Source organism: Oculina patagonica, chromosome 11, assembly GCF_052425735.1.
Source record: "Oculina patagonica isolate OP01 chromosome 11, crgOcupat, whole genome shotgun sequence".
NCBI lineage: Eukaryota > Metazoa > Cnidaria > Anthozoa > Scleractinia > Oculinidae > Oculina > Oculina patagonica.
The window spans coordinates 19,568,820-19,591,307 of NC_135768.1; the positions used below are offsets into that span (position 1 = coordinate 19,568,820).

Consider the following 22,488-nt stretch of genomic DNA (forward strand, 5'->3'; position numbering starts at 1 on the left):
CCTTCTGCTGGATGGCGGACAGTACTGAACAGGGCTAAATATTGCCTTATTATGCGTTTTTAACTTAAAAACGTATTTCGATCAACACTCCCGTGTCTCGTTTTGAAATGTTTTTTATTATTATTATTATTATTCCGCTCATAAGCCCTCCCGGATATAAGCCCCTCCGCTTATAAGCCCACGTGCACACAAAACCCCTTACGAAGTTGTAAAAGCCAAGGGCTTATAACCGGGATTTTACGGTATTTGAGAATGTGGTAGAACATGAAATGAATGAAATAACAGAAATGACCTTCTCAGTGGGTCCCTGCAAAAGACAACTTGATACAAATGCTAATCCTTGAATTTGAGTGGCTCCCCACTCCCCACCCCTTCCACCAACACAAATCTGACTTGGCACCAGTGTAACTAATACTTAGAATGCTCAAGGTGTGAATCCGAGCGAATCCTGGAACGAGGTCACGTCTGGAAGATCAATAAAAACAAAGATGGCGGAAGAGTTGGAGGAGAGATTAACAAATCAATTCAATAGCAGGCAAGTTTATTTCAAGCCCTTTTGATCAATTTTCGCGAGGTTTCCTTTGTAGAATTTTTGAAGTTCACAGCTACTTTAAATGAATTTTTTCGATTAGTCAGATACCTGAAATTACTCAAATTCTACGAGACGCCTCAAAAATATTTACTCTCTGCATCTGCCCTTGAAATTTACAGAGGTTATTATATTGAACTTACTCTGTTGGTTTGATTTGATTGTTGCAGAACTTCACTGAGCCCGGAACAAATCTGGAGTTACCTTAGCAGCGGGGTATGTTTGAAAAGTTATCTCAAATGTACGGTTGTTTGTTTATATTGTGCACTTCCCTCAAACGATCGAAGCCGGAATAATATTTCGAACATTTTTTACTAATTTATTCAGTCCGCGATTAAAGATCCTGATTCCATCCAGATTTCACACCTGCCGTGTTAAATTGATCTGACCATTTAAATGTAAATATCAACAGTTAAAAAATCGTTTGATAAAGTTGTTTTTGTAATCTGAGATATATTTTTTACCGAAATGTTATTCATTTGTGTGGTACTAATGAAAATAAGCCATTTATAGTGTACAAGAAAGACAAACTTTGGAGCACAACCTTTTTGAGCATATAGATGATAGAAACGCGGGAAATGTCTTCATCAAAAAGCCCTTAAACAAAGAAGTAGCTGACTGATACTGATATATTATACTGCATAAAACATGATGGGAATTTGTTAAGATAACATGAAAGAAATTAAAAAAAAAATATGGGGTGCAAATGGCCCTTTGGAAAATTTGAGTCTCGCAAAAGTTTACCCAATCTTGTTCCCAGAACCGGTTTGTTTACGGTCAGCGATGACTAAATGCTCAACAGCCCTGGGTGATTCAAAAACTGGAATCAGGAATTTCCTGGTTACAGTTTGATTGTGCACTTGCGCCGAAGTTAATATGAAATTAACATGTTTTCAACAGCCAATCAGATTTGGCCATGGTTTTGGCGGGTTTTCAGTCTAGCTTAGAGGTCTCGATTCTTTGTGCCAACCAAATTTGATCACAGCCTCTGCATGGGAATGAGATTGATGTGTTTAGTCAAAATTAACTGATCTTGCCAAATTGATTAGTTTGTGATGCTGTCTTGCAATCTTGAATTTCTTTTGCAAGGCTAAGAAAGTCTAGGGCTTGCAGAGATTTACATGTAAGATATTAATTCAGAGTTTGCATGATGGGTGCAGTAATTGGAAAATTTGTTCATGATTGTTTCCATTGTTTTCAGGAATGTTCAGCAAAGGACATTCTTCCAGACACTACAGACAGTCTCTTCAGATTCCTTGAAGATTGCACAAATAAGGATCCTCCGAGCTCAAACAGTGACACATGTACTGTTACCTCAGAGGACCAGGACCAGGAACAAGCAGTTGCATGCCTTGTCAAAATTATTCACCTCATTCACCATGCAAATCTAACCAACCAGCATCAAGTAAGTAAACTATGCAAACTATGGCGATGGTTCAAATGGTTTATACTACTAAATAAATAATACTTTAAAAGCTGTAATAAGCCAACTGCCCCCCACCCGCTCCCTCCGTTTTTTTAGCCCCCATTCTAATAAGCCCCCTCTGGACATTTATTTTTTTTTAAATATACACCTCTTACCTCTCTCTCTTTCCATAAACCCCCCTTACCGCACACCACCGTACCCCTGCCAAGATATGAAAGATTATGACAATATTTAAAGAAAACAAGGAAACTTAATATGCTTTAAAATAATATAGTGATCAATATAATAAATGCCACCTTCAAAAAGGGCAAATGAAAACAAATATGCCCCAGGGCTTAATAGAGCTTTTACAGTAACTATACATTAGTGTGGCGAGAAAATAATATTAGTGTGTTCTAGTGCTTGTCAGGAGATCTAAGTTCAATCCCTGGCTGGGCTCCTTAAGTCGTGCCTTGGAGCAAGGTCTTTCTACCTAGGAAATGCTGGGGGTCAATTTTGATGAAATAGCCATATAACTAGCATGCAGTTTAGCCTGGGGCATCTTGAAGCACAACAACTAATACACCTTAAGTCAGTCAAATTATTATGAAAACAATTGATAATAATTAATTGAAAGTTGATTTACAAGCACTTGCATGGAAATGCTGGGGATCAAATTGCATAAGTGATTATGAACTTAAGCTATATACCTTATTACATGAAATTTTCGCGACACATTAATTTCGCGATTTTGAGGTGCGCATATTTCGCGACACTTAAATTTCGCGATTTGGGGAAAATTTTGTATTTTGAATCACTTATATTTCGCGTTTTTGAGTGAGACATAATTAAGTTACATTTCCTTTGCAATGCTATTTAACATGTCCTTGAATTAAATAAAACAACTTTATCAAAGGGACAATAACGCCAAAATTAACAGAAAACACAACGGCGAGGCTGAATGTCTACAGTGACAACAGAGCAGTTCTCACAATGCCCGCAAAAAGCTGAGTTCGTGCTTGTAGGTGAATTATTGTTCTCGAGTCAATTCAACACAACATTCCTTTCTTCAGTGGTACTAAACTCATATTTTCTTGATTATTGACATAATGTGAAATGTGAGTCACTTAATTTTCGCGTCATGTTATGTTCGCGTCACTTTAATTTCGCGATTTTTCTTCAATCGCGAAATTCGCGAAATTAGCATGTCGTGAAAATTTCATGTAATAAGGTATCTAGCATCCATTCCAGCCTGGGGGACCATGTAGCATGTGCAATAGTACTGTTGATCCTTTATCTGAGTATTATGTACAATAATTTTGTTTGTTGCCTATTTTAGCTACTTGTGGATACTCCTTCATTACTGAAGAGGTTTCTAGAAGTTATACATCTCAGGTATCTAATTTTCCAAACTTTAAGATGATCAGACATACATACATGTAGGCTAGGCTGAATGCATTGAGTGTTGTTTATGTTACGTGGGAAGGTCAGGGACTGGCTTAAAATAAAATGTTGCCTTGCTTAATTTTTTTTTTTTTTTAAAAACCTTTCAAATTAGCATATAAGAAAATTGTATTTGTGTTTTATCTTCTTCTTTTTTCGGAAGAAAAAATAGGTGTTACTGATTTTTATTTTTGTAACTGTTATGCTTCTGTAATTCATTCACCAAGGTGTATTGCCTTACCGTATAAATGTTGTTAATAGCTGCTGCAATGTAATACCTTAATTTGTATAGTTTCAAAAGAATGTGATAGTTAATTTCTTAAAAAATAGCAGTAAATTTTATTACTGTGCACAAACAAATACAAGTAAAATATCTAAACAGACATGTTATCTTGTATAACTTACAAGTTGAATTTCTAGTAATATGAAGTTTTTTCTTTTGTTCATTGAAAAATGTAGAGATTTATCAGCTCATTTCTCCAGGACTGTATGCATGCTTGGTGAGTACTAGTACTGTTTATCTATTTTTAATCTGGATAAAGACAATCAGTTATTCCAATCCATGTACTTCGAAAAGGGGGTCAATCCGCCAGTATTTTTGTTCAAATCTGAATCTACATTACTTGAAAACTTTGTGTGGTATAGTTTCAATGGAAATTGGAAGTAGATTTTGTTTTATATGCCAATTTTTAAGAGGTTTTGTTCCATTTCTTATTTTTGTGACAATTCTGGCAACTTGCAGAGGAAGACCAAGCAAAATGATACAAGATTCATTTAGTATCCATGATCTGATCTTCCTGACACAAAGAGTCCAGAATCCAGGGAAAAATTATTAGCTAACCCATGATCCACCGGCTGTATTTTTGAAATCCATGAATTCTCTTAATGTATTGCAAAAAGCGACAGTCCATGCACTTTTTAAGGCCAAATCTGTTGATCCGTGAATTTATTCACCCCTTTCTTCTAAGTTGCTCCACTGGGTGTGCTGACTGGAGAAAATTACTAGTAATTTTCATCTAATAATACAAGTTCACTCCTTGATTATTATTTGTTTTTATAAGTAGCTGTTACATGTACATGTAATGATTATCATCACGGTGATGATAATTTGTTGTGAAGTTATCATCCTCATCATCATGATGATGATCATGATCATCATTATCATTGTCATGTAGATTATTAGCTCAGTGCCATTAAATTAAAATGAATGATGTAACAGCTATATTACACAAGAATTAAGGAAAAATGCTAATTAAAATTACTTCCTGATTTGCCACAAATCCCTCAGTTATTTAACTTAACTTTTTTATTATTTTTGCCAGATGCAATTCCTAAGATACTGGATTGTGAGGACTCTGCGGTACTTCAGGTAATTGAAGACTTTCTCTTGCTTGCTATGGCTGTACGGTTATTGCCAGAGGGAGAATAACACAAGATGAAGGAAGTTAGAAGTTCAAAAATTTGAAGAAAGCGGCTAGATTGTATTAAGGTTACATAGGAAGCTAACCTTGTTCCCAGAGCATTTTCCTTGACCAGCGGTCGGGAAACTCAACGGCTCTGGAGGAATCCAAAATCGGAACCAGGAAATCCTGGTTCTGGTGTGATTGTGCGCATGCGCCGGAGATTGTGGTGAAACGAACAAGTTTTCAACAGCCGATCAGATTCAAATGCCTTTGTGGTGGGCTTTCAGAATAGCCCAGAGGTCCCGATCCCTGGTGCAGACCGGAAGGATCATGGCCTCTGGGGACGAGATTGATAGGAAGCCAAATAGAGGCTGTATTGAAAATGAAAATAACATCTTTAAAAAGAAAGGAGATGGTCTCAGTTTTGAGTTTTCAGGTACAATTTTATAACAACAGATTTTACCCAACTTGTCCCAGCTTTAGTTAAATGTTTAGTATATTAACTGTGGTGTAATGATAATAATTTATTATTATTATCTTAACTAATATGTTCATATATTTTATGCTATGCCAACCTTATTTATTAGGCAGTGTTTGTTGGAGTCGGATGTTTTGAAGCAATCATTTCTGTTCTGGATTATGAGGTTAGTGAAGCTAATATGTATATTGTTTGGTTCCAGAAAATATCTGTACCCACCCCACCAAAGGTAATTGGAAATTCCACGGGGCTATGGGGAGGGGGGGGGGGGGAGGCAAGTACAAATCTAAACTGAAATTTCCTGAGGGATAGGAAAGGTATGGATATTTTCTGGAACAACACATCATGATCTTTTAGAGAAACTCGATCTTCAATATCCTTGGCTTGCATATTAGTAGGCATGTAGTTATATTGGGCATGAGTTGGAGGGGCATGTGGGAGAGAAGAGACATGCAAGAAGAAGAAATAGAGAGAGCTCCTCACTGTCTGATACTAGGCAAAAGTCACTTAATTACATGCATATAATGATTTGACGACAGTGTTTGGCAAAAACGGGGGCAGACTTTATTGATAAGGACTTCTGGGTCAAACCTGTTAACTGCCTGGGAGTGAGGGAGGGAGGGAGGGAGGGATGGGAAATACAAGTTACGAGAATGAAGAAATTAAACTAATTAACACAATGTGGTAATTGACACATAGAATTTACAATTTTGGCAATTGACTGGCTGGGATAACTAAGATAACCCCAGACAGCTGGGACAACCTGGGACAGCTGGGACAGCCCGGAAGAGCTGGGACAACCTGGGACAGCTGGGACAACCTGGAACAACCTGGGACAACCTGGGACAGCTGGGACAACCTGGGACAACTGGGACAACCTACGACGACCTGGGAAAGCTGGGACAGCTGGGACAACCTGGTACAATCTGGGACAATCCGGGACAACTGGGACAACCTGGGACAACCTGGGACAACCTGGGACAACTGGTACAACTGGTACAATCTGGTACAATCCGGGACAACTGGGACAACCCGGGACAATCCGGGACAACTGGGACAACCTGGGACAATCCGGGACAACTGGGACAACCCGGGACAACTTGGACAACCCAGGACAACTGGAACAACCTGGGACAATCCGGGACAACTTGGACAACCCGGGACAACTGGGACAACCTGGGACAACTGGGACAACCTGGGACGACTGGGACAACCTGGGACAACTGGGACAACCCGGGACAACTGGGACAATCCGGGACAACTGGGACAACCCGGGACAACTGGGACAATCTGGGACAACCTGGGACAACTGGGACAACTGGGACAACTGGGACAACCTGGGACAACCTGGTACAATCTGGGACAACTGGGACAACCTGGGACAACTGGGACAATCTGGGACAACTGGGACAACCTGGGACAATCTGGGACAACTGGGACAACCTGAGACAATCTGGGACAATCTGGGACAACCTGGGACAGCCTGGAACAACTGGAACAATCTGGGACAGCCTGGGACAATCTGGGACAATCTGGGACAATCTGGGACAACCTGGGACAGTCTGGGACAACCTGGGACAGCCTGGGACAGCCTGGGACAATCTGGGACAATCTGGGACAATCTGGGACAATCTGGGACAACCTGGGACAACCTGGGACAATCTGGGACAACCTGGGACAATCTGGGACAACCTGGGACAACCTGGGACAGCCTGGGACAACTGGAACAATCTGGGACAGCCTGGGACAACTGGAACAATCTGGGACAGCCTGGGACAATCTGGGACAATCTGGGACAATCTGGAACAGCCTGGGACAATCTGGGACAGCCTGGGACAATCTGGGACAGCCTGGGACAATCTGGGACAACCTGGGACAATCTGGGACAACCTGGGACAACTGGGACAACTGGTATAACTGGTACAACTGGGACAACTGGTACAACTGGGACAACTGGGACACCTGGTACAACTGGTACAACTGGTACAACTGGGACAACCTGGGACAACTGGTACAACTGGGACAACTGGGACAACCTGGGACAACTGGGACAACTGGGACAACCTGGGACAATCTGGAGTTTTGCACCATAGATAATTATCACAGAAGTTTTTTTAATAAAGAATTGCTTTATTTTTTTAATTTAATTGAAAATAAATTTAAATTAAATTGAAATAAATTAAATTAAATTTAAATAACTATTTAATTTTAATTAAAATTTAATTATTTAATTTACTTTATTTTAATTTTAATTTAAAATTAAAAATTACATTAAAATAAATTTAATTTAATTTAATTTAAGATAAATAAAATTAAAATTTAATTTAAATTTAAATTTGGGACAATCCAGAGTTTTGCACCATAGATAATTATCACAGAAGGTTTTTTAAAAATTAAATAAAAATATATTTAATTTAATTAAATTAAATATAAATTAATGATTAACTATTTAATTTTAAAAATTTAAATTTAAAATTAAATTTAAATTTAATATATTATTTAAATTTCTAACTTGATTTATAAAAAGGTGGCTTTTGGGCTGTTAAGGAATGTATGGGGTTTCATATTTATTTTTATTTTGAGGACATGGAGAATTGTTCGGCTTTCTTTCTTTAAAATGTTGCCCTGTTTAATGTAGGGATTTCAATTTTACTTTTTTTCTTTTCTCCCTCTCTGCCACCCCCCCCCCCCCCCAACCTCCCTTCCCTCTAGATTTACTTGTGGTTCGTTTAGCCCAGTCTCTAACTCCAACCCCTCTCTATCATTTGAATTCTAGTCGGGCGCGCGCTGACTCATAGAACAGTTGTGATCTAGCTTTCCATTTTGCTGTCTAAAGGAAGTTTGCCGGAGGACATCATTAAGTCCTGTGAAGGTGGAAGTCTAACGATTTGCAAGTTATGCGTCGGCTGTTATCGTAGCTTAGAGCAAAGCTTTAACGGGTTGAGCACTTGACTCGTTACGTTTTGCCAGGTACAGATGACGTTGTGCTTGCTTTAGACAGCAAAGGTCTTTAGCCACATCAATTAGGACTTGGAACTAGACTTTAGGGCTGATTTGAAGGCGGTCATGACGATATTTGGCTTGAACATTTCAGTGACTTTAGACTTAGAATTATTCTGTTGTAGTGCGCAGAGGTATTGCGGCCTTTTTCAACGATTTTTTTTACATCTGGGGTATTATGAATAAGATAAGAAGATTACAAAGATCGCAACTGATGGTCTAGGAGAAATCACTTCAAACCCTTATGTGAGTAGAATTCTCTTCATTTGATGATTTTTTTGCCGATTGGTTTAGCTAGCGATGAGCGCTTTCTGAAACTTTTTAGTGAGAAGAAATTCGATATGCGTGGTTTCCGGCTGTGAAGTGACATGAACAATGACCGAATCGTCTCGCTGAGTCATGAATTATTTAGTTATTCTAATCCTGATTTCCTTGAAAATGAAGCAAACGTTGATGTAAAACGCCTCTTGATAGTTCATTTTAGACCATGCATGGATTAAGAAAGCTTCAGTACAGCTCTCGCTCTAGCAAGGTTTAAGTTTGTTTTCAGTTGATGTTATTTCATGTTGTAAACAAGTTAATTAAATTGGTAAAATTCTTGATTTGAACAAAATGCCGTAAATTCAGTCTTCTTGTTCAAAAAGACATAAATAAGAGTAACTTATGTTCACCTCAAGCTAAATCTAGGCCTCATTCAACGCTCCTTGCCGAAATATGGCTCAGAACAATAGTGTTGTGTCAAAATTCAGAAGACACCTTTTACTAAATCAAGTTAGATTTAAATTTAAATTTAAATTTAATTTAAATATATTTTTAATTTAATTCTGGGACAACCCTGGGTCAACCTGGAACAATCTGGAGTTTTGCACCATAGATAATTATCACAGAAGTTTTTTTAAAAATTAAATTTAAATAAATTTAATTTAATTAAATTTTATTTAAATTAATGATTACAACTATTTAATTTTAAGTAAAATTTAAATATTCAATTTAAATTAAAATTAATCAATGGTTTACTGAAAAACTTCAGTAGAAATATTAAAACTAAAGTTGTCCGACGTTTCGATGTTGCTAACATCATTATCAAGGTAAAATGTTGTATCGTGGTGTGAAAAATTAAAATTAATTTGTTGAGGTACTGCGACTCCATACATTTCAATTTCATTTAAATTTAAATTAAAACTATTTAATTTTATTTAATTCAAAATTAAATAGTTGAAATCAAATTTAAATTAAATTAAAATAAATTAAATTTAAATCGTTTTTTTAAAATTAAATATAACAATAACTTTATTTCACGCAATCATTAAAAATACAAGCACAAATAAAAAGGATTAAGAATTAAAAAAAGCCATATAAAAAGGTACAATGTCTTTGTACAAGCGAGAATTAAAATCTTAATTTAATTTAATTTAAATGTAATTTAATGTAATTTTATTAAATAAATTGAATAATTTAAATTGAAGGTGATTTCAATTTCATTTTAATTTAATTTTTAAATAAAAATTTAATTTTAATTTTAATTTTATTGAACTAAAATTAAATTTAAAAATTTTTGAATTCAATTTTAGTTTTAAATTTTAAATTTAATTTTTAATTTAAATTAAATTTAATTAAATTTAATTTTTAAGTTAAATTTAATTTTTAAATTTAATTTAACTAATTAATTTAGATTTAAATTAAAATTAAATTTAATTTAATTTAAATTAAACTTAAATTAATTTGAAAATGAAATAGTTTAATTTATTTTTATTATTTTTGATTAAATTTAAATTAAATTTAAATTATGTAAAATTAAATTTAAATTAGTGTAATTTAAAAATAAATTAATTCACGGGCTACACATAACTCCTTCTCCACCTTGTAATAACTTAAATTATGCTCAATATTAATCCAGTGGTATTCTTCATCTTTTAAACAGTGCCAAGGTGCTGATACCCAGAACACATTGTACAAGAGTTGTGTGCTGGCCATTCAGAGAATCATGCTTGCATCACCAGCTGCCAAGGTACATGCATCTAACAATGTGTTGTTGTGTTGTTTGTACTTCTGTTAAGCAGATGACCATCATCACTTCTTGTAGAGGGGCAGGGCTGCAAATAATTTTTTTCACTTGAAAGGACATACAGTCGAAGCTCTCTTAACGGACACTCTCGTAAGCGGACAGCTCTGCTTACGGCTGCCTTATTTGAAACCCCGTTTTAACTCCCACACAAACTTTGTATTTTTACATTCTCGTAAGCGGACATTCCCGTAAGCGGCCGCGGACACTTTCAGAGATTACAACTTACACTTTTTCTTTGTTTTTTTTAAAAGCTCCCATAAGCACACACCCAATACAAAATCCTATTAACAACCTCTGTATCTTGTTTTTATCAATCAACTTCACATTGCTGTTCGTGACAATGATTTTACAGTGGTTACAGTACCATATTTCAGTATTTGTTTTGTTGTCTTCCACGTCCGTCCGGTTATTGCTAGCTGGATAAGCTCCCGTAAGCGACTATCTATCCCCTACACCTCTAGTGGCCGCTTACGAGAACCATTCCCGTAAGCGGCCAGCTCCAGTTACGGACACTTTTATTGCATCCCAAAGGTGTCCCCGCTTACGAGAGCTTCGACTGTATGTCCTACTAAGACACCATCTTGGTCGGACAAAACAAAATTGTGGTCAGACAGATTTTTATCCATCATTGCCATAAAATGATTTATGGTCAAAAAATTGTTTGGACATTATGTCCAACCACACTTGGGATTTCACACTTGGGACTGTTATTTGCAGCCCTGGAGGAGGAGTTCAGGGATGAATAAAGTCCAGTCAAGCCAAGAAATTTCAGCTGAGGGAATAGATCTTGAGCTGTGGAACTGTTGTAATACTTGCAGGTTGCAAACTCTGACTTTGCTGTCTCAGTTAATGTGCTGTGTTTCACCCAAGAAAAGTCTGAGATTTGAACTAAGAGCTAAATGTTTTGTGATTTTTTTTTTTATAGGAAGTCTTCAAAGACAGTGTAAGCTTTGAAAAGTTTTGCAGTTATCTCCAAAGACTTCAGTCCCCATCAAAAGAATTTATTCAACTGCTTTTTAATTGGGTAGGTATTTCTTAATTTGTATTTAGATCATATATTGTATATTGGAAGTCACGCTACAAGATAACAGAACTTTCAGGGCTCGAAATTAATAAAAAAATTTAGTCGCCATTTTGAGACCAGTTACAAAAAGTTAGTTGCAAATTCGAAAATTTTAGTCCCCAGGAAACATAAATTAGTTATTAATGATCACAATATTTAAAGAAAACAGACTTAAAAATGATTAACAAGGCTATGAGTTTATTATTTCAACAGCTTTTATTTTACTTCTGTAAATGATACCTCTTAACAATCGTGAATTTCAGCATGTGCGGCGAAATCAAAGAAACCGCTGTAATGGCCTCTCTTCGAGCGAATCTTGTACGCAAAGTTGAAGATAAATTGGGCTGGAAATTGTCCACACTTTTTCAAATTTTCATAACAAGTTAGACAAAAAACAATTGAAATTCTTTCTTCTTCATTAATTTAGGCGAAAACTAGTCGCAAACTTGCGACTGAAAAGAAATTTTTAGTCGCCAAATTAAGAAATTTAGTCAAAAAATGCGACCGCATCGATCGCAATTTCGAGCCCTGACTTTTATGGAACAATTTTTCAACACAAAAGTTGTCAGCTACTGTTATTTACTTTAATTCTTTGACAAATGTCCTGAAAATTATTTAAGACCCCCTTGTGAAATGTTGAATCACTTTTGCATGCATTGCGTGCCATTTATTAATCTTCTTCAGTTTTAGTCATCCACTCACTTTCTTGGTTTTGTTTGTTTCTTTTATGTTCATCTACAGCTTTGAGCAGTTAATTCAATGACCAGTTAGGCAGTGCAGAAACTGCATAAAATTGTGTGACCTAGCCACTTAGAGAAGGTGTGTTCTATAATTATTCTCACTTGCAGGTTGTGGAAGGTGTGTACAGTAAAGAAAACAAAGTAATCAACAATGTTGATGTCATTTTGCTGCTTCTTGACTGGGTTCCTTCTTTATCAGTGGACAACAAAAGGTAAAAGTTTGGTGCAGTTTCTAAAACAAAGGTCAGAAAATCTCTTCAGCAGTGATCTAGTTAATTAAGAATAATTTCCTTCTAGCCAATAGCTGTTTTTTCTCTACCATAGGCATGTGACAGAATCTATCAGACACTTGTGCAAGTTTTCTATGCATAATGCCATGTTATGTAGCACCAGTGGTGTGTTTAGTAAAGTTATGAAGCTCTTGGAGACAGATGCACAGAACATTGACAACTTCTTGGCAGGTATTGTTTATTAAAGTTTGTGTATGAGCATAGTGGCCCATCTTGCCGGAGCTTTTCCTGGTTTCAGTAGCATGTTCAGGAGTTTTTTACTCCCCCCTGGATGGGATGCTAGTCCATCACAGGGCTACTCCCCAGCATTATAACACATGGGTGGAGAGAGGCACTATAAGAGCAAAGTGTCTTGCCCAAGAACACAACACAATGACCCACACACACCAACTTGACTTTGCCAACATGAGTTTTGCCAACTTCGAACGAAATCGCTTGCTGCAACTGTGTCAGATTACTTCCACTTCATAAACTGCAATATGTAACAAAGTGTCCCCCTTCCGTGTTACTAAATCATGTTTTTCCCCTCATTGCAGAGTCCTTGATTGGAATTCTGGAAGCTATTGGGGCACACTCGGTAACTTCACGTGAACTCAAGCAGATGATTGGTCTCTTCACGCCTATTGAGAATGGCCAGAGTGGCACACAGGTTATTGACTCCTGTAATTTTCTCAGAAAAATACTGTTTAATTTTTTGATCAAGTACACACCCTTGATTTAATTCCCACCTAGCTCCCCCAGCCCACGAATATGAGATACAAAATAAATTGCAGACCCCTCTGGCTGTCTATCTGATGAAAACATGTGCCACAGCAGTCTTTCTTTTAAAGGCTTCTTCTACCAACTAAAGACAGCTTCACTGGCCGGGCTAACAACTGATCTCTAGAGATAAAATCTCATAGGTTCAGATCTGTAGAAATCTTTAACCCCCCAAAAAATCTTTAAGGATCTTGGATAATCGTGCAAAGATCCTCAAGGCCCCAGCAACAATCCTCAAGGCTGCTGCAGTGACAAACCTCAAGGTCGGGCCCTGCAACAATCCTTAAAAGATCCTTAAAGACCCTTATAATGTTAGGATATGTGGCAGGTCTTTAAAGATCGTAAAAGATCTTGTGAGGTTTTTTTACCAGGGATACTCGTGGAAGAGTTGGGAACGGTAGCTAAAGCGGCAGCAAGAGACAGGGAGTGTTGGGCAGAAAACGTGACTGCCTTATGTGCCTTCTGGCGCACTGAGACGTGATTTTTTTACTCCTGGGTTCAAACCTTTAACGAAATCTAGTTTTATTGATGATCAACAGGTTCCATTTGCTCACAGACTTCTCCAAGCCCTTGTTAAAATGTCGTTCAGTAGCAGCCGCTTGAGAGCAAAACATTTCTTTGACCTTCACCACCCCTCTGCAGTAAGTATTGTTACCTTTGTATGTTCGATTGGAATATTCCAATGTAATGGGCTCGAGTTATCAAGGGGAAAATTCGTGAGAAAATGACCTGGAGGGGAATCGAAAAAGTTTCGAACTAGTGAGAGCCGGGCTCGAGTTATTGAGGGTTCGAGTTATCAGGATTCAAATGCAGTTCAAAAGAGTCGGAACACACATCTGAACTTCAGTACTCGCACATGTAAATCAGGCTTAATCCTTGGGCTTAAGCCCGGGCCAAACGAGGATAAGAATTGATGAGAGTTAACTCTTATGAGAGTTTTCGTCAACTCTCATCGACTATTATCAACTCGGGCCAAACGAGAGAAAACTCTCATCGACTCTCATTAAAAATTTGAACACGTTTAAAGTCAATGAGAGTCGATGAGAGTGCATGAGAGTTTTACGCCAAACGGAAGCGAGAGTTTGAACTCTCGTCAACTCTCATCCTCGTTTGGCCCGTGCTTTACATTTGCTAACTGCCCCTTTCAGTTGACCCTTTTTTTCGGAGAGCCTATATATGTGAGGGGCGAGGGCTTATTTTTGGATGAAAATATTTGCTTCAAAGATGTTTTAGTGTTTGTGTTTTCTTAGAAGACAATGCAGCGACCCCAGCCAGGTTGAAAGCTAGTCCTTTAGTAGAGTAATCTTTAGGCCACTGCGCATGTCACCACTTATTTTATGTTTAAAAATTATTTAATTATAAATAAATATATATTTTTAAAAAAACGTTTGTCTATTTAGGGAATCTCAGTTCCAGGGATTCAAAAATGGCCTGGAAGTAGCTTTACGTTCCATGCTTGGGTTTGTCTGGAGGCAGTTGAAATCAAGGAAAGGAACAATTTAAGTGTTGAAAGAAAGATATTTCACTATCGGCGAAATCTCTACAGGCAAGTTATATAAATTTCAATCATAGGACGTGGTATACAGGGCCGCCATTTTGGGCTATTTTTAGTAACAAAATGAGCTCGAGCTCGAGCTCCAACTGTCCGTCTTAGAGAGGTGTCTGTCTTATAGGGAGTTTAGTTACAGTAAACTGACTGAAAAACGACAGGGACAGGAGCAAGTGACCAGATTGTCGTCTTATAGTCTAGGTGCCGGTCTTTTTTAAATAGGTGTTCATTAGGAGAGAGTTCTGTAGTTAAATTAAGTCTTGAAAAAGCTAAATTGTTTTTTATCTCCACAGCTTTTTCACAACTTCCGGAGTTGGTTTAGAAGCATTTTTCTCGTCTACTGGACATTTAGTCGTGGCGGTGTGCAACAGAAAGGAATACACAACTGTTACTGTGCCAGTTTGTCAGCTTTGTGATCAAACATGGGTATGTTCTCTGTAGTTCTTTGTTTGTCGCATTACTCCGCTTAGTTGAATGACTTTCCTGTCGACCTTACTCCATCCACGAGTGTAAATGGGTATCGGTTTATTGGTGGGGTAATCTGCAATGGACTGGCATTACATCCAGGGGGAATTGTAATACTCCTAGTCACATGATGTAACAGCCCAAACCATACCCTATTTCAGGCCAAAAACGACTTAAAAACCATACTCTTTGGTGTCGCTCATACATGTATGGCTTATATAAGGGAGTATCCCTTCCCCGAGGGGGGGGGGGGGTTGCTACAGCAACTAGAGTTAAGCAACGCAGACTAACACGCATGATCTATTGGCTTCTTTTGCTCCCTAAAATTGCAACAAAGTTAAACCTTTGAACCGTAGTTGGCGGAATGTGGTTGTTGAATAACCTCTTCTTGGGTGGCTATCACTAAGCGGGAGAAAGAATACAGTTATACTACCCCTAACTTTTTAAGTAAAGGATGGTCTCATCAATTCACTGGTACTGTTCATTCAAATTACGATTCGTCCTTGGTACAGAGAAAGAGCTGTTCGTAATTTGGTCTACAAAAAAACCCCAAATCCACTGAATATGTGCTAAGGCTTTATAACTAATCATTTTCTTTGTGTACTTTATTTTCTGTAGCATTCAGTGGCAGTTGCACATCTTCCTTCCCGTCGTCCTTTTGGCCAAAGCACTGTGTCTGTCTATGTTGACGGTGTACTCATGATCAACTGTCCAATGAAATTTCCTTCTCTCTCAGAGGTAAGCCCCAAAAGTTTTTTTTTTAAGACGTTTAATTATTACGTGAACTTCGCATTCGATGAATGCGTGAATTACAAGCATTCCTCCCACTTAAAAAAAAAATTGAGAACAAATATATCCTTACACTATAAGCTACTCGTAAAGATACAATGTGACTCAAGGTATCGCGTATCGGCGATGTCACACATGCTGGCGAGTTTGCCTTGTTTAAGACTGAATGAGCCGAAATAATCCATTTAATCCAATTACTAAGAGATTTTCTAAAAGGGCCTTTTGCTCAGCTGTCTATATGATCAATTAATCAAGGCAGATAGCTATCTAGCTAGCGATTTTCAAATGAGTGTCGTAAGTAATCGGTAAATCCGTAAACAAAAGACACAAACAATCCGGTGGACCAATCAAGTACATGTAGCCGACGTGAAGCGCGCGAAACCTTGTGCGAGCGAGGCAAGATTGGTTCGGGTTTTACTTCTGATTGGCCGAGAAAGTGGCGCGAGTTTTAAAACCAGTCACTAAGCGTAATTATGCAAAACCAAAGCAAACACGAATTACTTGGGACACTGAAATTAAGATCGCTCTAGACCTCAAATAGGCCTTACTTAGGGCCTGTTTATATGGAAGAGAGTTGTCCCTGGTAAGAGGGTTACCCTCTCCCCTGAGACATCTTTTGCCGAGCGTTTATATGAGAAAGTTGTCCCTGTTGACCGAGCCAAAACTTGGCCCAACTCGGCCCTCTCGATTCAAAATACTGGCGAGAGGTGTATTAAAACATTTATTATGGCTGCCTTTTCTAAAATCAGGACTGCTGAAACATCGACCAAGACCATTTTTTGGACAAATTTACCGCCCACTTCGATTTCAATTTATCTACAATATTGTTTTGGCCGACTATAGCGTTTGCGCTTGCTCCGTATGTGTTAACTTGTCCCTGGTAGGCGAGGCAAAAATAACCAAACTGTTTATATGGAGAAAAAGTTGGCTCGCCCCCCAGGGTCACCCTACCTTCAAAGCGATTGACCCTCCACCCAGGGCCACCCTACCCCCGAGCCAACTTTGCAATTTCTCATATAAACAGTTCGCAGCTATTTATAAAGAAATGTATGAAAAGCTCTCTCGCCCGGGGTGGCTCGGTATGGAGGGTAACCCTCTTACCAGGGACAACTCTCCTCCATATAAACAGGCCCTTAGCTACATTGTTGCTTTTAGGATCTTGGTAGCTGTCAGATTGGTTCTGGTGGCCTTCAAACGATGTCCTCACCAAAAGACCTAGAGGATGTTAACACAAAGAGCAGTCCGCGGAAATTTACCTTCACGTTCCCAGGGTTATCAGAAACCGCATCTCCTCACTGTTCCACCATTGCTGCCGGGTCTCAGGATTATGTGTGGGGCATCCCAACGTCTTTGCAGGGGCAGTTAGGTCCCGTATGTGTGTTCAGTGAAGGGCTGCAGGAGAATTACATCACTGCACTGCATGCTGCAGGTAAAATCTTGTTACAGGATTCCAAGAGTTTAGTGTTCGTTATCCATCTCAATCTCCCCCAATCTTAACCATCCTTGTTTCTTTTTGGTCTATTATTACCTCTTTGGTGTTTTTCTTCCTTACAAAACTATTATTTTGAGGTTTCCTTCGATTTGATGGTAATTAATCACAAATAATAACCCTTACTCTTGACATCATTTTTTTCGAGCATTTTAATTGCCAAGGTCAGGAAAGAGTTTGAATAACTCAAATGAAGAGTATAAGAAATCACCTCCTAGGTACTCCTTCGACACACTGTAGAACTTCGGTTAAACGCTAAAAACACGACAAATGTGAAATTTATTTCGATTATCCAGCCTCATCAGTCACACGCCATATTGTTTTGATCAATGTGCAATAAGCAGTCAAGAGACCTTCTACCTTGGGAAGGAGAAAGAGGAAAGTTGGTTTATCAAGAAATAAACCGGAAGTTGAGTGTTACCTTTTTTGGCGCGCTTCTGTTCCTCGACTACAGAAATGTTTCAGTTTGAATGTCTAAATTCACATTATCGACGTGATGAATGGCGCCTAAACATTCTCCTGGAAAGGGAACATTGACCTTCTGGTTGCCATTTGCAACGACTTCATGCAAGACCAACATGTTAATAATGGGTAGTGTGTTGGTCAGTTATTGGCAAACAGATTGGTTTTTCTGTGGTATTTCATCGTGTCAGTGGGTTGACCGGACTGTGGGTTGGCTGATGGCTTTCGTTATCAAAACGAGTTTACCCTGTTTATCGTCATTTTAGGGCCAAATGATCTGAACCTGTTTCAACCAGTTGACGCTGGCAGTTCTACACAGCCCGCTCTCAATGACTTGACTCTTAAGCTTGTTCTTTTCTACAATTCAAAGGTTAGTGCATAATGTAACATTTTTGTTGGAACATTGTAATTGACATGTTGATTGTGTGTACACATTTTATGGTCGAATTGGTTGTAAATTAGGACACGATCTTGCGTTGGAAGGTTCGAGTCGTACTAGTTATGGTGTTCTTGTGTTGTGTTCTTGCCCGAGTTGGGCAAGACACTAGATTCTTACAATACCTATCTCCACCAAGGCGTATAAATGGGTACCAGCACACTGTTGGGGTGATCTAACAGTGGATTATTCGGTATGGGTTGATAACGTTGGACTTACAGTTCGCCTGCTGTACCAGACAAAATGAGGCTACTCTTCTTGGAATAGAACAAAGAGCGTGGGACATGAGCAGCGGAAGTTAAACTTACTAGTCTGGCAGAGATATGAAAAGACTTACATGTAATGGTTAATTAACAAATCAAAGTTGAGAAGACAAAGTAACTGTTGTTGTTTGTTTTAAGGCTGCCCGTGATCATATGTGCAGTGATTTGACGCCTGTACAACCAGGGAGAGTTCAGCTAGATGGCAGGTATAATTTTTTAATGTTGTCTGCATTAACTATTATTCTTGACCTTAAGAACAAGAGAAGAAAAATAAAAGAAGCTGTTTTTTTTTTCATTTCACTATTTTCTGTGTCATTTTTTTGCAAAATAGGTTGACTGGTCACAGATGTACCACTTGGGACATGAAGGTAAACCTTTTAAGTAGGTTTTTAAGGTTTAAAGTAGTGCTCCTTGGTATTAAAATATCACTAAAAGCACTACTTATCGTTTACTTGCTACTCTATTTTATGCGACACTTGCAACAAAGTGCGAGACATTAGATGGACATCTACCTGAACATTTGAGTTATATCCGCCGGGCGCAAATTGTTGGATTCAAAAGGAAAGGTCTCGTGAAAACTCCTTCAAATTAGATGAAATTGGACAGAATTTCGCACATGTAATCACAATTTAAAATATTCAAAATTTGAAGCGTAAATTGGTTACTTTTCATTTAGTGATCAGTGAAAATTGTTTTCTGGTTAGAAATAGAACGGGGAATTTCTGCTATCTTCATCACTGCTACCTTGTAATAAAGGATTTAGGATTCATTCATGACATATGCCGTGATTGTCCGTTGTTCGATTTTTTTTCCTTTCAGGATGTCCTTCGATGTATCGGTGGCATGAAGATATTTTTGCCGTTATTGGAACAGATTTCTTATTTTGAGCCACCAAAGCCTTCACGTGTTACCAGCAGCGAACAACTAGAAGTCTTTGATTTAGAGCAGTCAGAAGAGAAAACAGGAGATGGAATCGAAAGGTGATTGAAAGCTTCAAATTCAAAATACATTACTGTGATTCATTGCCCGGCTTGGTTGGCTTGTTTGTCCTGTTTGTCTATGTGAAGAGGATTAGTAATCTTACTTTTAAACTTGTGGACACGTTCTTGTAAACGGCCTTATGCGCCTACTGGCGCGACGAGACATGATGATGATGATGACACGTTCTTGTAAGGAGTGTTGAAGTGCCTTGGTTTGAGCTTAGCTTGAGTCCTTTGTGGTACTCTTTGGTACGACATGTTACTCTCACATTGCCTTCCTTCACCCAGGGGTAGGATTGGGTATCCGCCGGCATATTGTCGTGGTAAACCTGGGGGTAAACTGCCTGGGTGTAACCTGCAATGGGCAAGCATCCCATCCAAGGAGAATAGCTATGCCAGTATTGTGAAGGTGCATTCACTGATCGTAGAAGGCGTGGTGGCCTAATGGTTAATGCGCTGGGCTCCGGATCGAGCGGTCTGGGTTCGAGACCTGGCCGGCCGGGGCACTGCGTTGTGTTCTTAGGCAAGGCACTTTGCTCTCATAGTGCCTATCTCCACCCAGGTGTACAAAAGGGGGTACCGGCGTATTTACTGCTGCGGGTAACCCTGTGATGGACTAGCATCCCATCCAGGGGGGAGTAGAAATACTCCTAGTAGCCGCTTAATGCTACAGAAACCGGGATAAGCTCCGGCCTGATGAGCCACTAGCTCGTATGCAGGCTTTACCTTACCTTTTTACCGCATTCACTGATCAACAAAAGAAAGGCATAAATTCATTCTCCGAGATGCAGACAAAGCGTAATTAACGTTTTTTTAGTGGTTTCCTCCAATTAACACTGTCAAACTTGAAAACATCGGGTTTTAGGCCAGTTCTTTCGTGGCCGTCCGTAGCCACTCCACTTTTCAATAGTTTTCATGACTAGTACCGTGCGTTAAAGCAAGGCCAGACCACTATTAGCAGATTTCCAATAAACACCAATACCTTCATACTGCCCCTTTAAGAACGGACTTGGGTCTTTGTTAATCCTTTATCCACTGCTACATCTCTTGCCTTTTACCTGGCTTTTAATACGGGTATCATTTATGTCATACTTGTTTCAGGCACCTCAGCTCCACTTCAGAAGAGGAATCTAGCCAATCAGAAACTACTGAGCCTGCAAGCAGTTCGCCCAGCCACACTTCCAGCACCAGTGCCAGTCTACCGTGCGCAGAACCGGAAGAGGACTGGGTCTACATCGATGATAACTTCGACCTTCGATTTTACAAGAAGGAAATTTACAGACTCTGCAAGTCACACAATTGTAACGGCGTTGCACTTTTTATGTTTTTACTTTTAAGTATTTTAAAAGGCCACGACGTTAAGGACGAAGAGTTCGCAGAAACACTTTCTTACGTTGGTAGCATTATACGAAACATGGATGTGAAATTTATAAATGTTCAAGTGCTGAAATCGTTACAAGCTTTGGTGGAGTGCGTGACAAATGAGACTGTGTTACAAAGTGTGTTCCAGAATCTTTTATTTGATTTTCGCATTTGGAGCTCCAGTGAATTTAACGTAAGAATTGGACACATTCAGTTCATATCTACACAGATCAAAGATTCCCCGGCCAGATTTCGTTCAGAATATGGCGTGAGGTTTTTTCTTGATGTAATAACTCAATATTATGGCGAAAATGCGCCGATGGGGAATTCCGCTGGCCGGAACCGAGAAAATGAAGTACAGCTGACTCAGGAGGAAATCAAGATTATCAGAGCGTCTTTATTAGGTTTGTATAAAACGGAGCACTATCTAATTACGACACTAAACAGGGACTTTTTCAGGTACAATCAAAGTTTAGTTCAAAAAATGTCAGTCATTCTGTTACGCTCAATAGGAAAGCGCGCGAGTGACGTCACGACTCAGACAAGACTCAGACAAACAAACCGAAATGGCGGACGATTTTCCTTAAACACTTTCTAAAGCAGCCGGTATTCCTAAAACACTTTTATAAAACGAAAACTTCGCCTAGATATCTTCTATTTCTCTCAAAGCACGCTGATGTTTTTGAGCCTTGTGGCGGTTATATTCATTTGCATTCTATTTTTAGACCTCGCGCGCTTCGCTATTCTCCGCCCGCTCTAAAGACGTAGGGAGATTGGACCCGAAAAATTCCATACTGATGACGTAACTCTACAGAGATCAATGAAGTGGCTGTTATTGGTAGTTTTTCGCGCGCGGAAATTCAAAACCAAGCGGCAGCCAATTAGAAACTACATGCATCTTTGTAAACTATCGTCATCAGTTCGTTTGTCATACCCGAAAATTTGTTATATCCTAGTTCATTATGCTAAGCTCTTTATTTAAGAAAATGATGTTCGATGATTAGCTTTGTAGAATACAATGAGGTGTTGTTCGTCACTCAATTTATTGTAATTTTAATGTTATTTTTAGGCTTTAAAGCGTGTCGACAATTAGGTACATAAGCTTAATACTCGTTCGTTTGTCTGTTTGCTCGTGCGTGCGTGCGTGTGTTTGTTCGTTTGTGCATGCGGGCTTGCATTCGTGCGTTCGTTTTTTCGTTCGTTCGTTTGCTTGCTCGCACGCTCGCACGCTCGCACGCTCGCACGCTCGTTCGTTCGTTCGTTCGTTCGTTCGTTCGTTCGATGGATGACGTAAGCCACTCGTTTAACGTCTGGCATAACTATAAAACAATTACATCCCACATCGGGATGGTAAACGGGTCTCGTCCTTTTGCCTAATTCCCCACCCCTCTAAATCTAAGTACAAACATTCTGATCCATAAAATGTTGGATTATTTAGTCAGTTCATTCAACATGATG

At 38.8% G+C, this 22,488-nt stretch overlaps 1 protein-coding gene across 1 annotated transcript in view; it reads left to right on the forward strand.

The window, feature by feature from the left end:
- The first annotated feature begins 488 nt into the window (after positions 1 to 488).
- The window catches only part of LOC144629736 (neurobeachin-like protein 1), a 66,827-nt gene continuing 44,827 nt past the window's right edge, over positions 489 to 22,488 (forward strand). Inside the window, exons 1-22 of the mRNA XM_078487955.1 lie at positions 489 to 535; positions 760 to 805; positions 1,791 to 1,994; positions 3,334 to 3,389; positions 3,897 to 3,937; positions 4,760 to 4,806; positions 5,428 to 5,484; positions 10,240 to 10,326; positions 11,309 to 11,407; positions 12,295 to 12,398; positions 12,511 to 12,647; positions 13,013 to 13,125; positions 13,775 to 13,876; positions 14,636 to 14,781; positions 15,078 to 15,210; positions 15,868 to 15,987; positions 17,194 to 17,467; positions 18,256 to 18,359; positions 18,827 to 18,894; positions 19,020 to 19,056; positions 19,508 to 19,668; positions 20,770 to 21,434. Of these exons, the coding sequence (XP_078344081.1) occupies positions 489 to 535; positions 760 to 805; positions 1,791 to 1,994; positions 3,334 to 3,389; positions 3,897 to 3,937; positions 4,760 to 4,806; positions 5,428 to 5,484; positions 10,240 to 10,326; positions 11,309 to 11,407; positions 12,295 to 12,398; positions 12,511 to 12,647; positions 13,013 to 13,125; positions 13,775 to 13,876; positions 14,636 to 14,781; positions 15,078 to 15,210; positions 15,868 to 15,987; positions 17,194 to 17,467; positions 18,256 to 18,359; positions 18,827 to 18,894; positions 19,020 to 19,056; positions 19,508 to 19,668; positions 20,770 to 21,434 (2,848 nt within the window). The remainder of the gene's footprint in view (positions 536 to 759; positions 806 to 1,790; positions 1,995 to 3,333; positions 3,390 to 3,896; positions 3,938 to 4,759; positions 4,807 to 5,427; positions 5,485 to 10,239; positions 10,327 to 11,308; positions 11,408 to 12,294; positions 12,399 to 12,510; positions 12,648 to 13,012; positions 13,126 to 13,774; positions 13,877 to 14,635; positions 14,782 to 15,077; positions 15,211 to 15,867; positions 15,988 to 17,193; positions 17,468 to 18,255; positions 18,360 to 18,826; positions 18,895 to 19,019; positions 19,057 to 19,507; positions 19,669 to 20,769; positions 21,435 to 22,488) is intronic.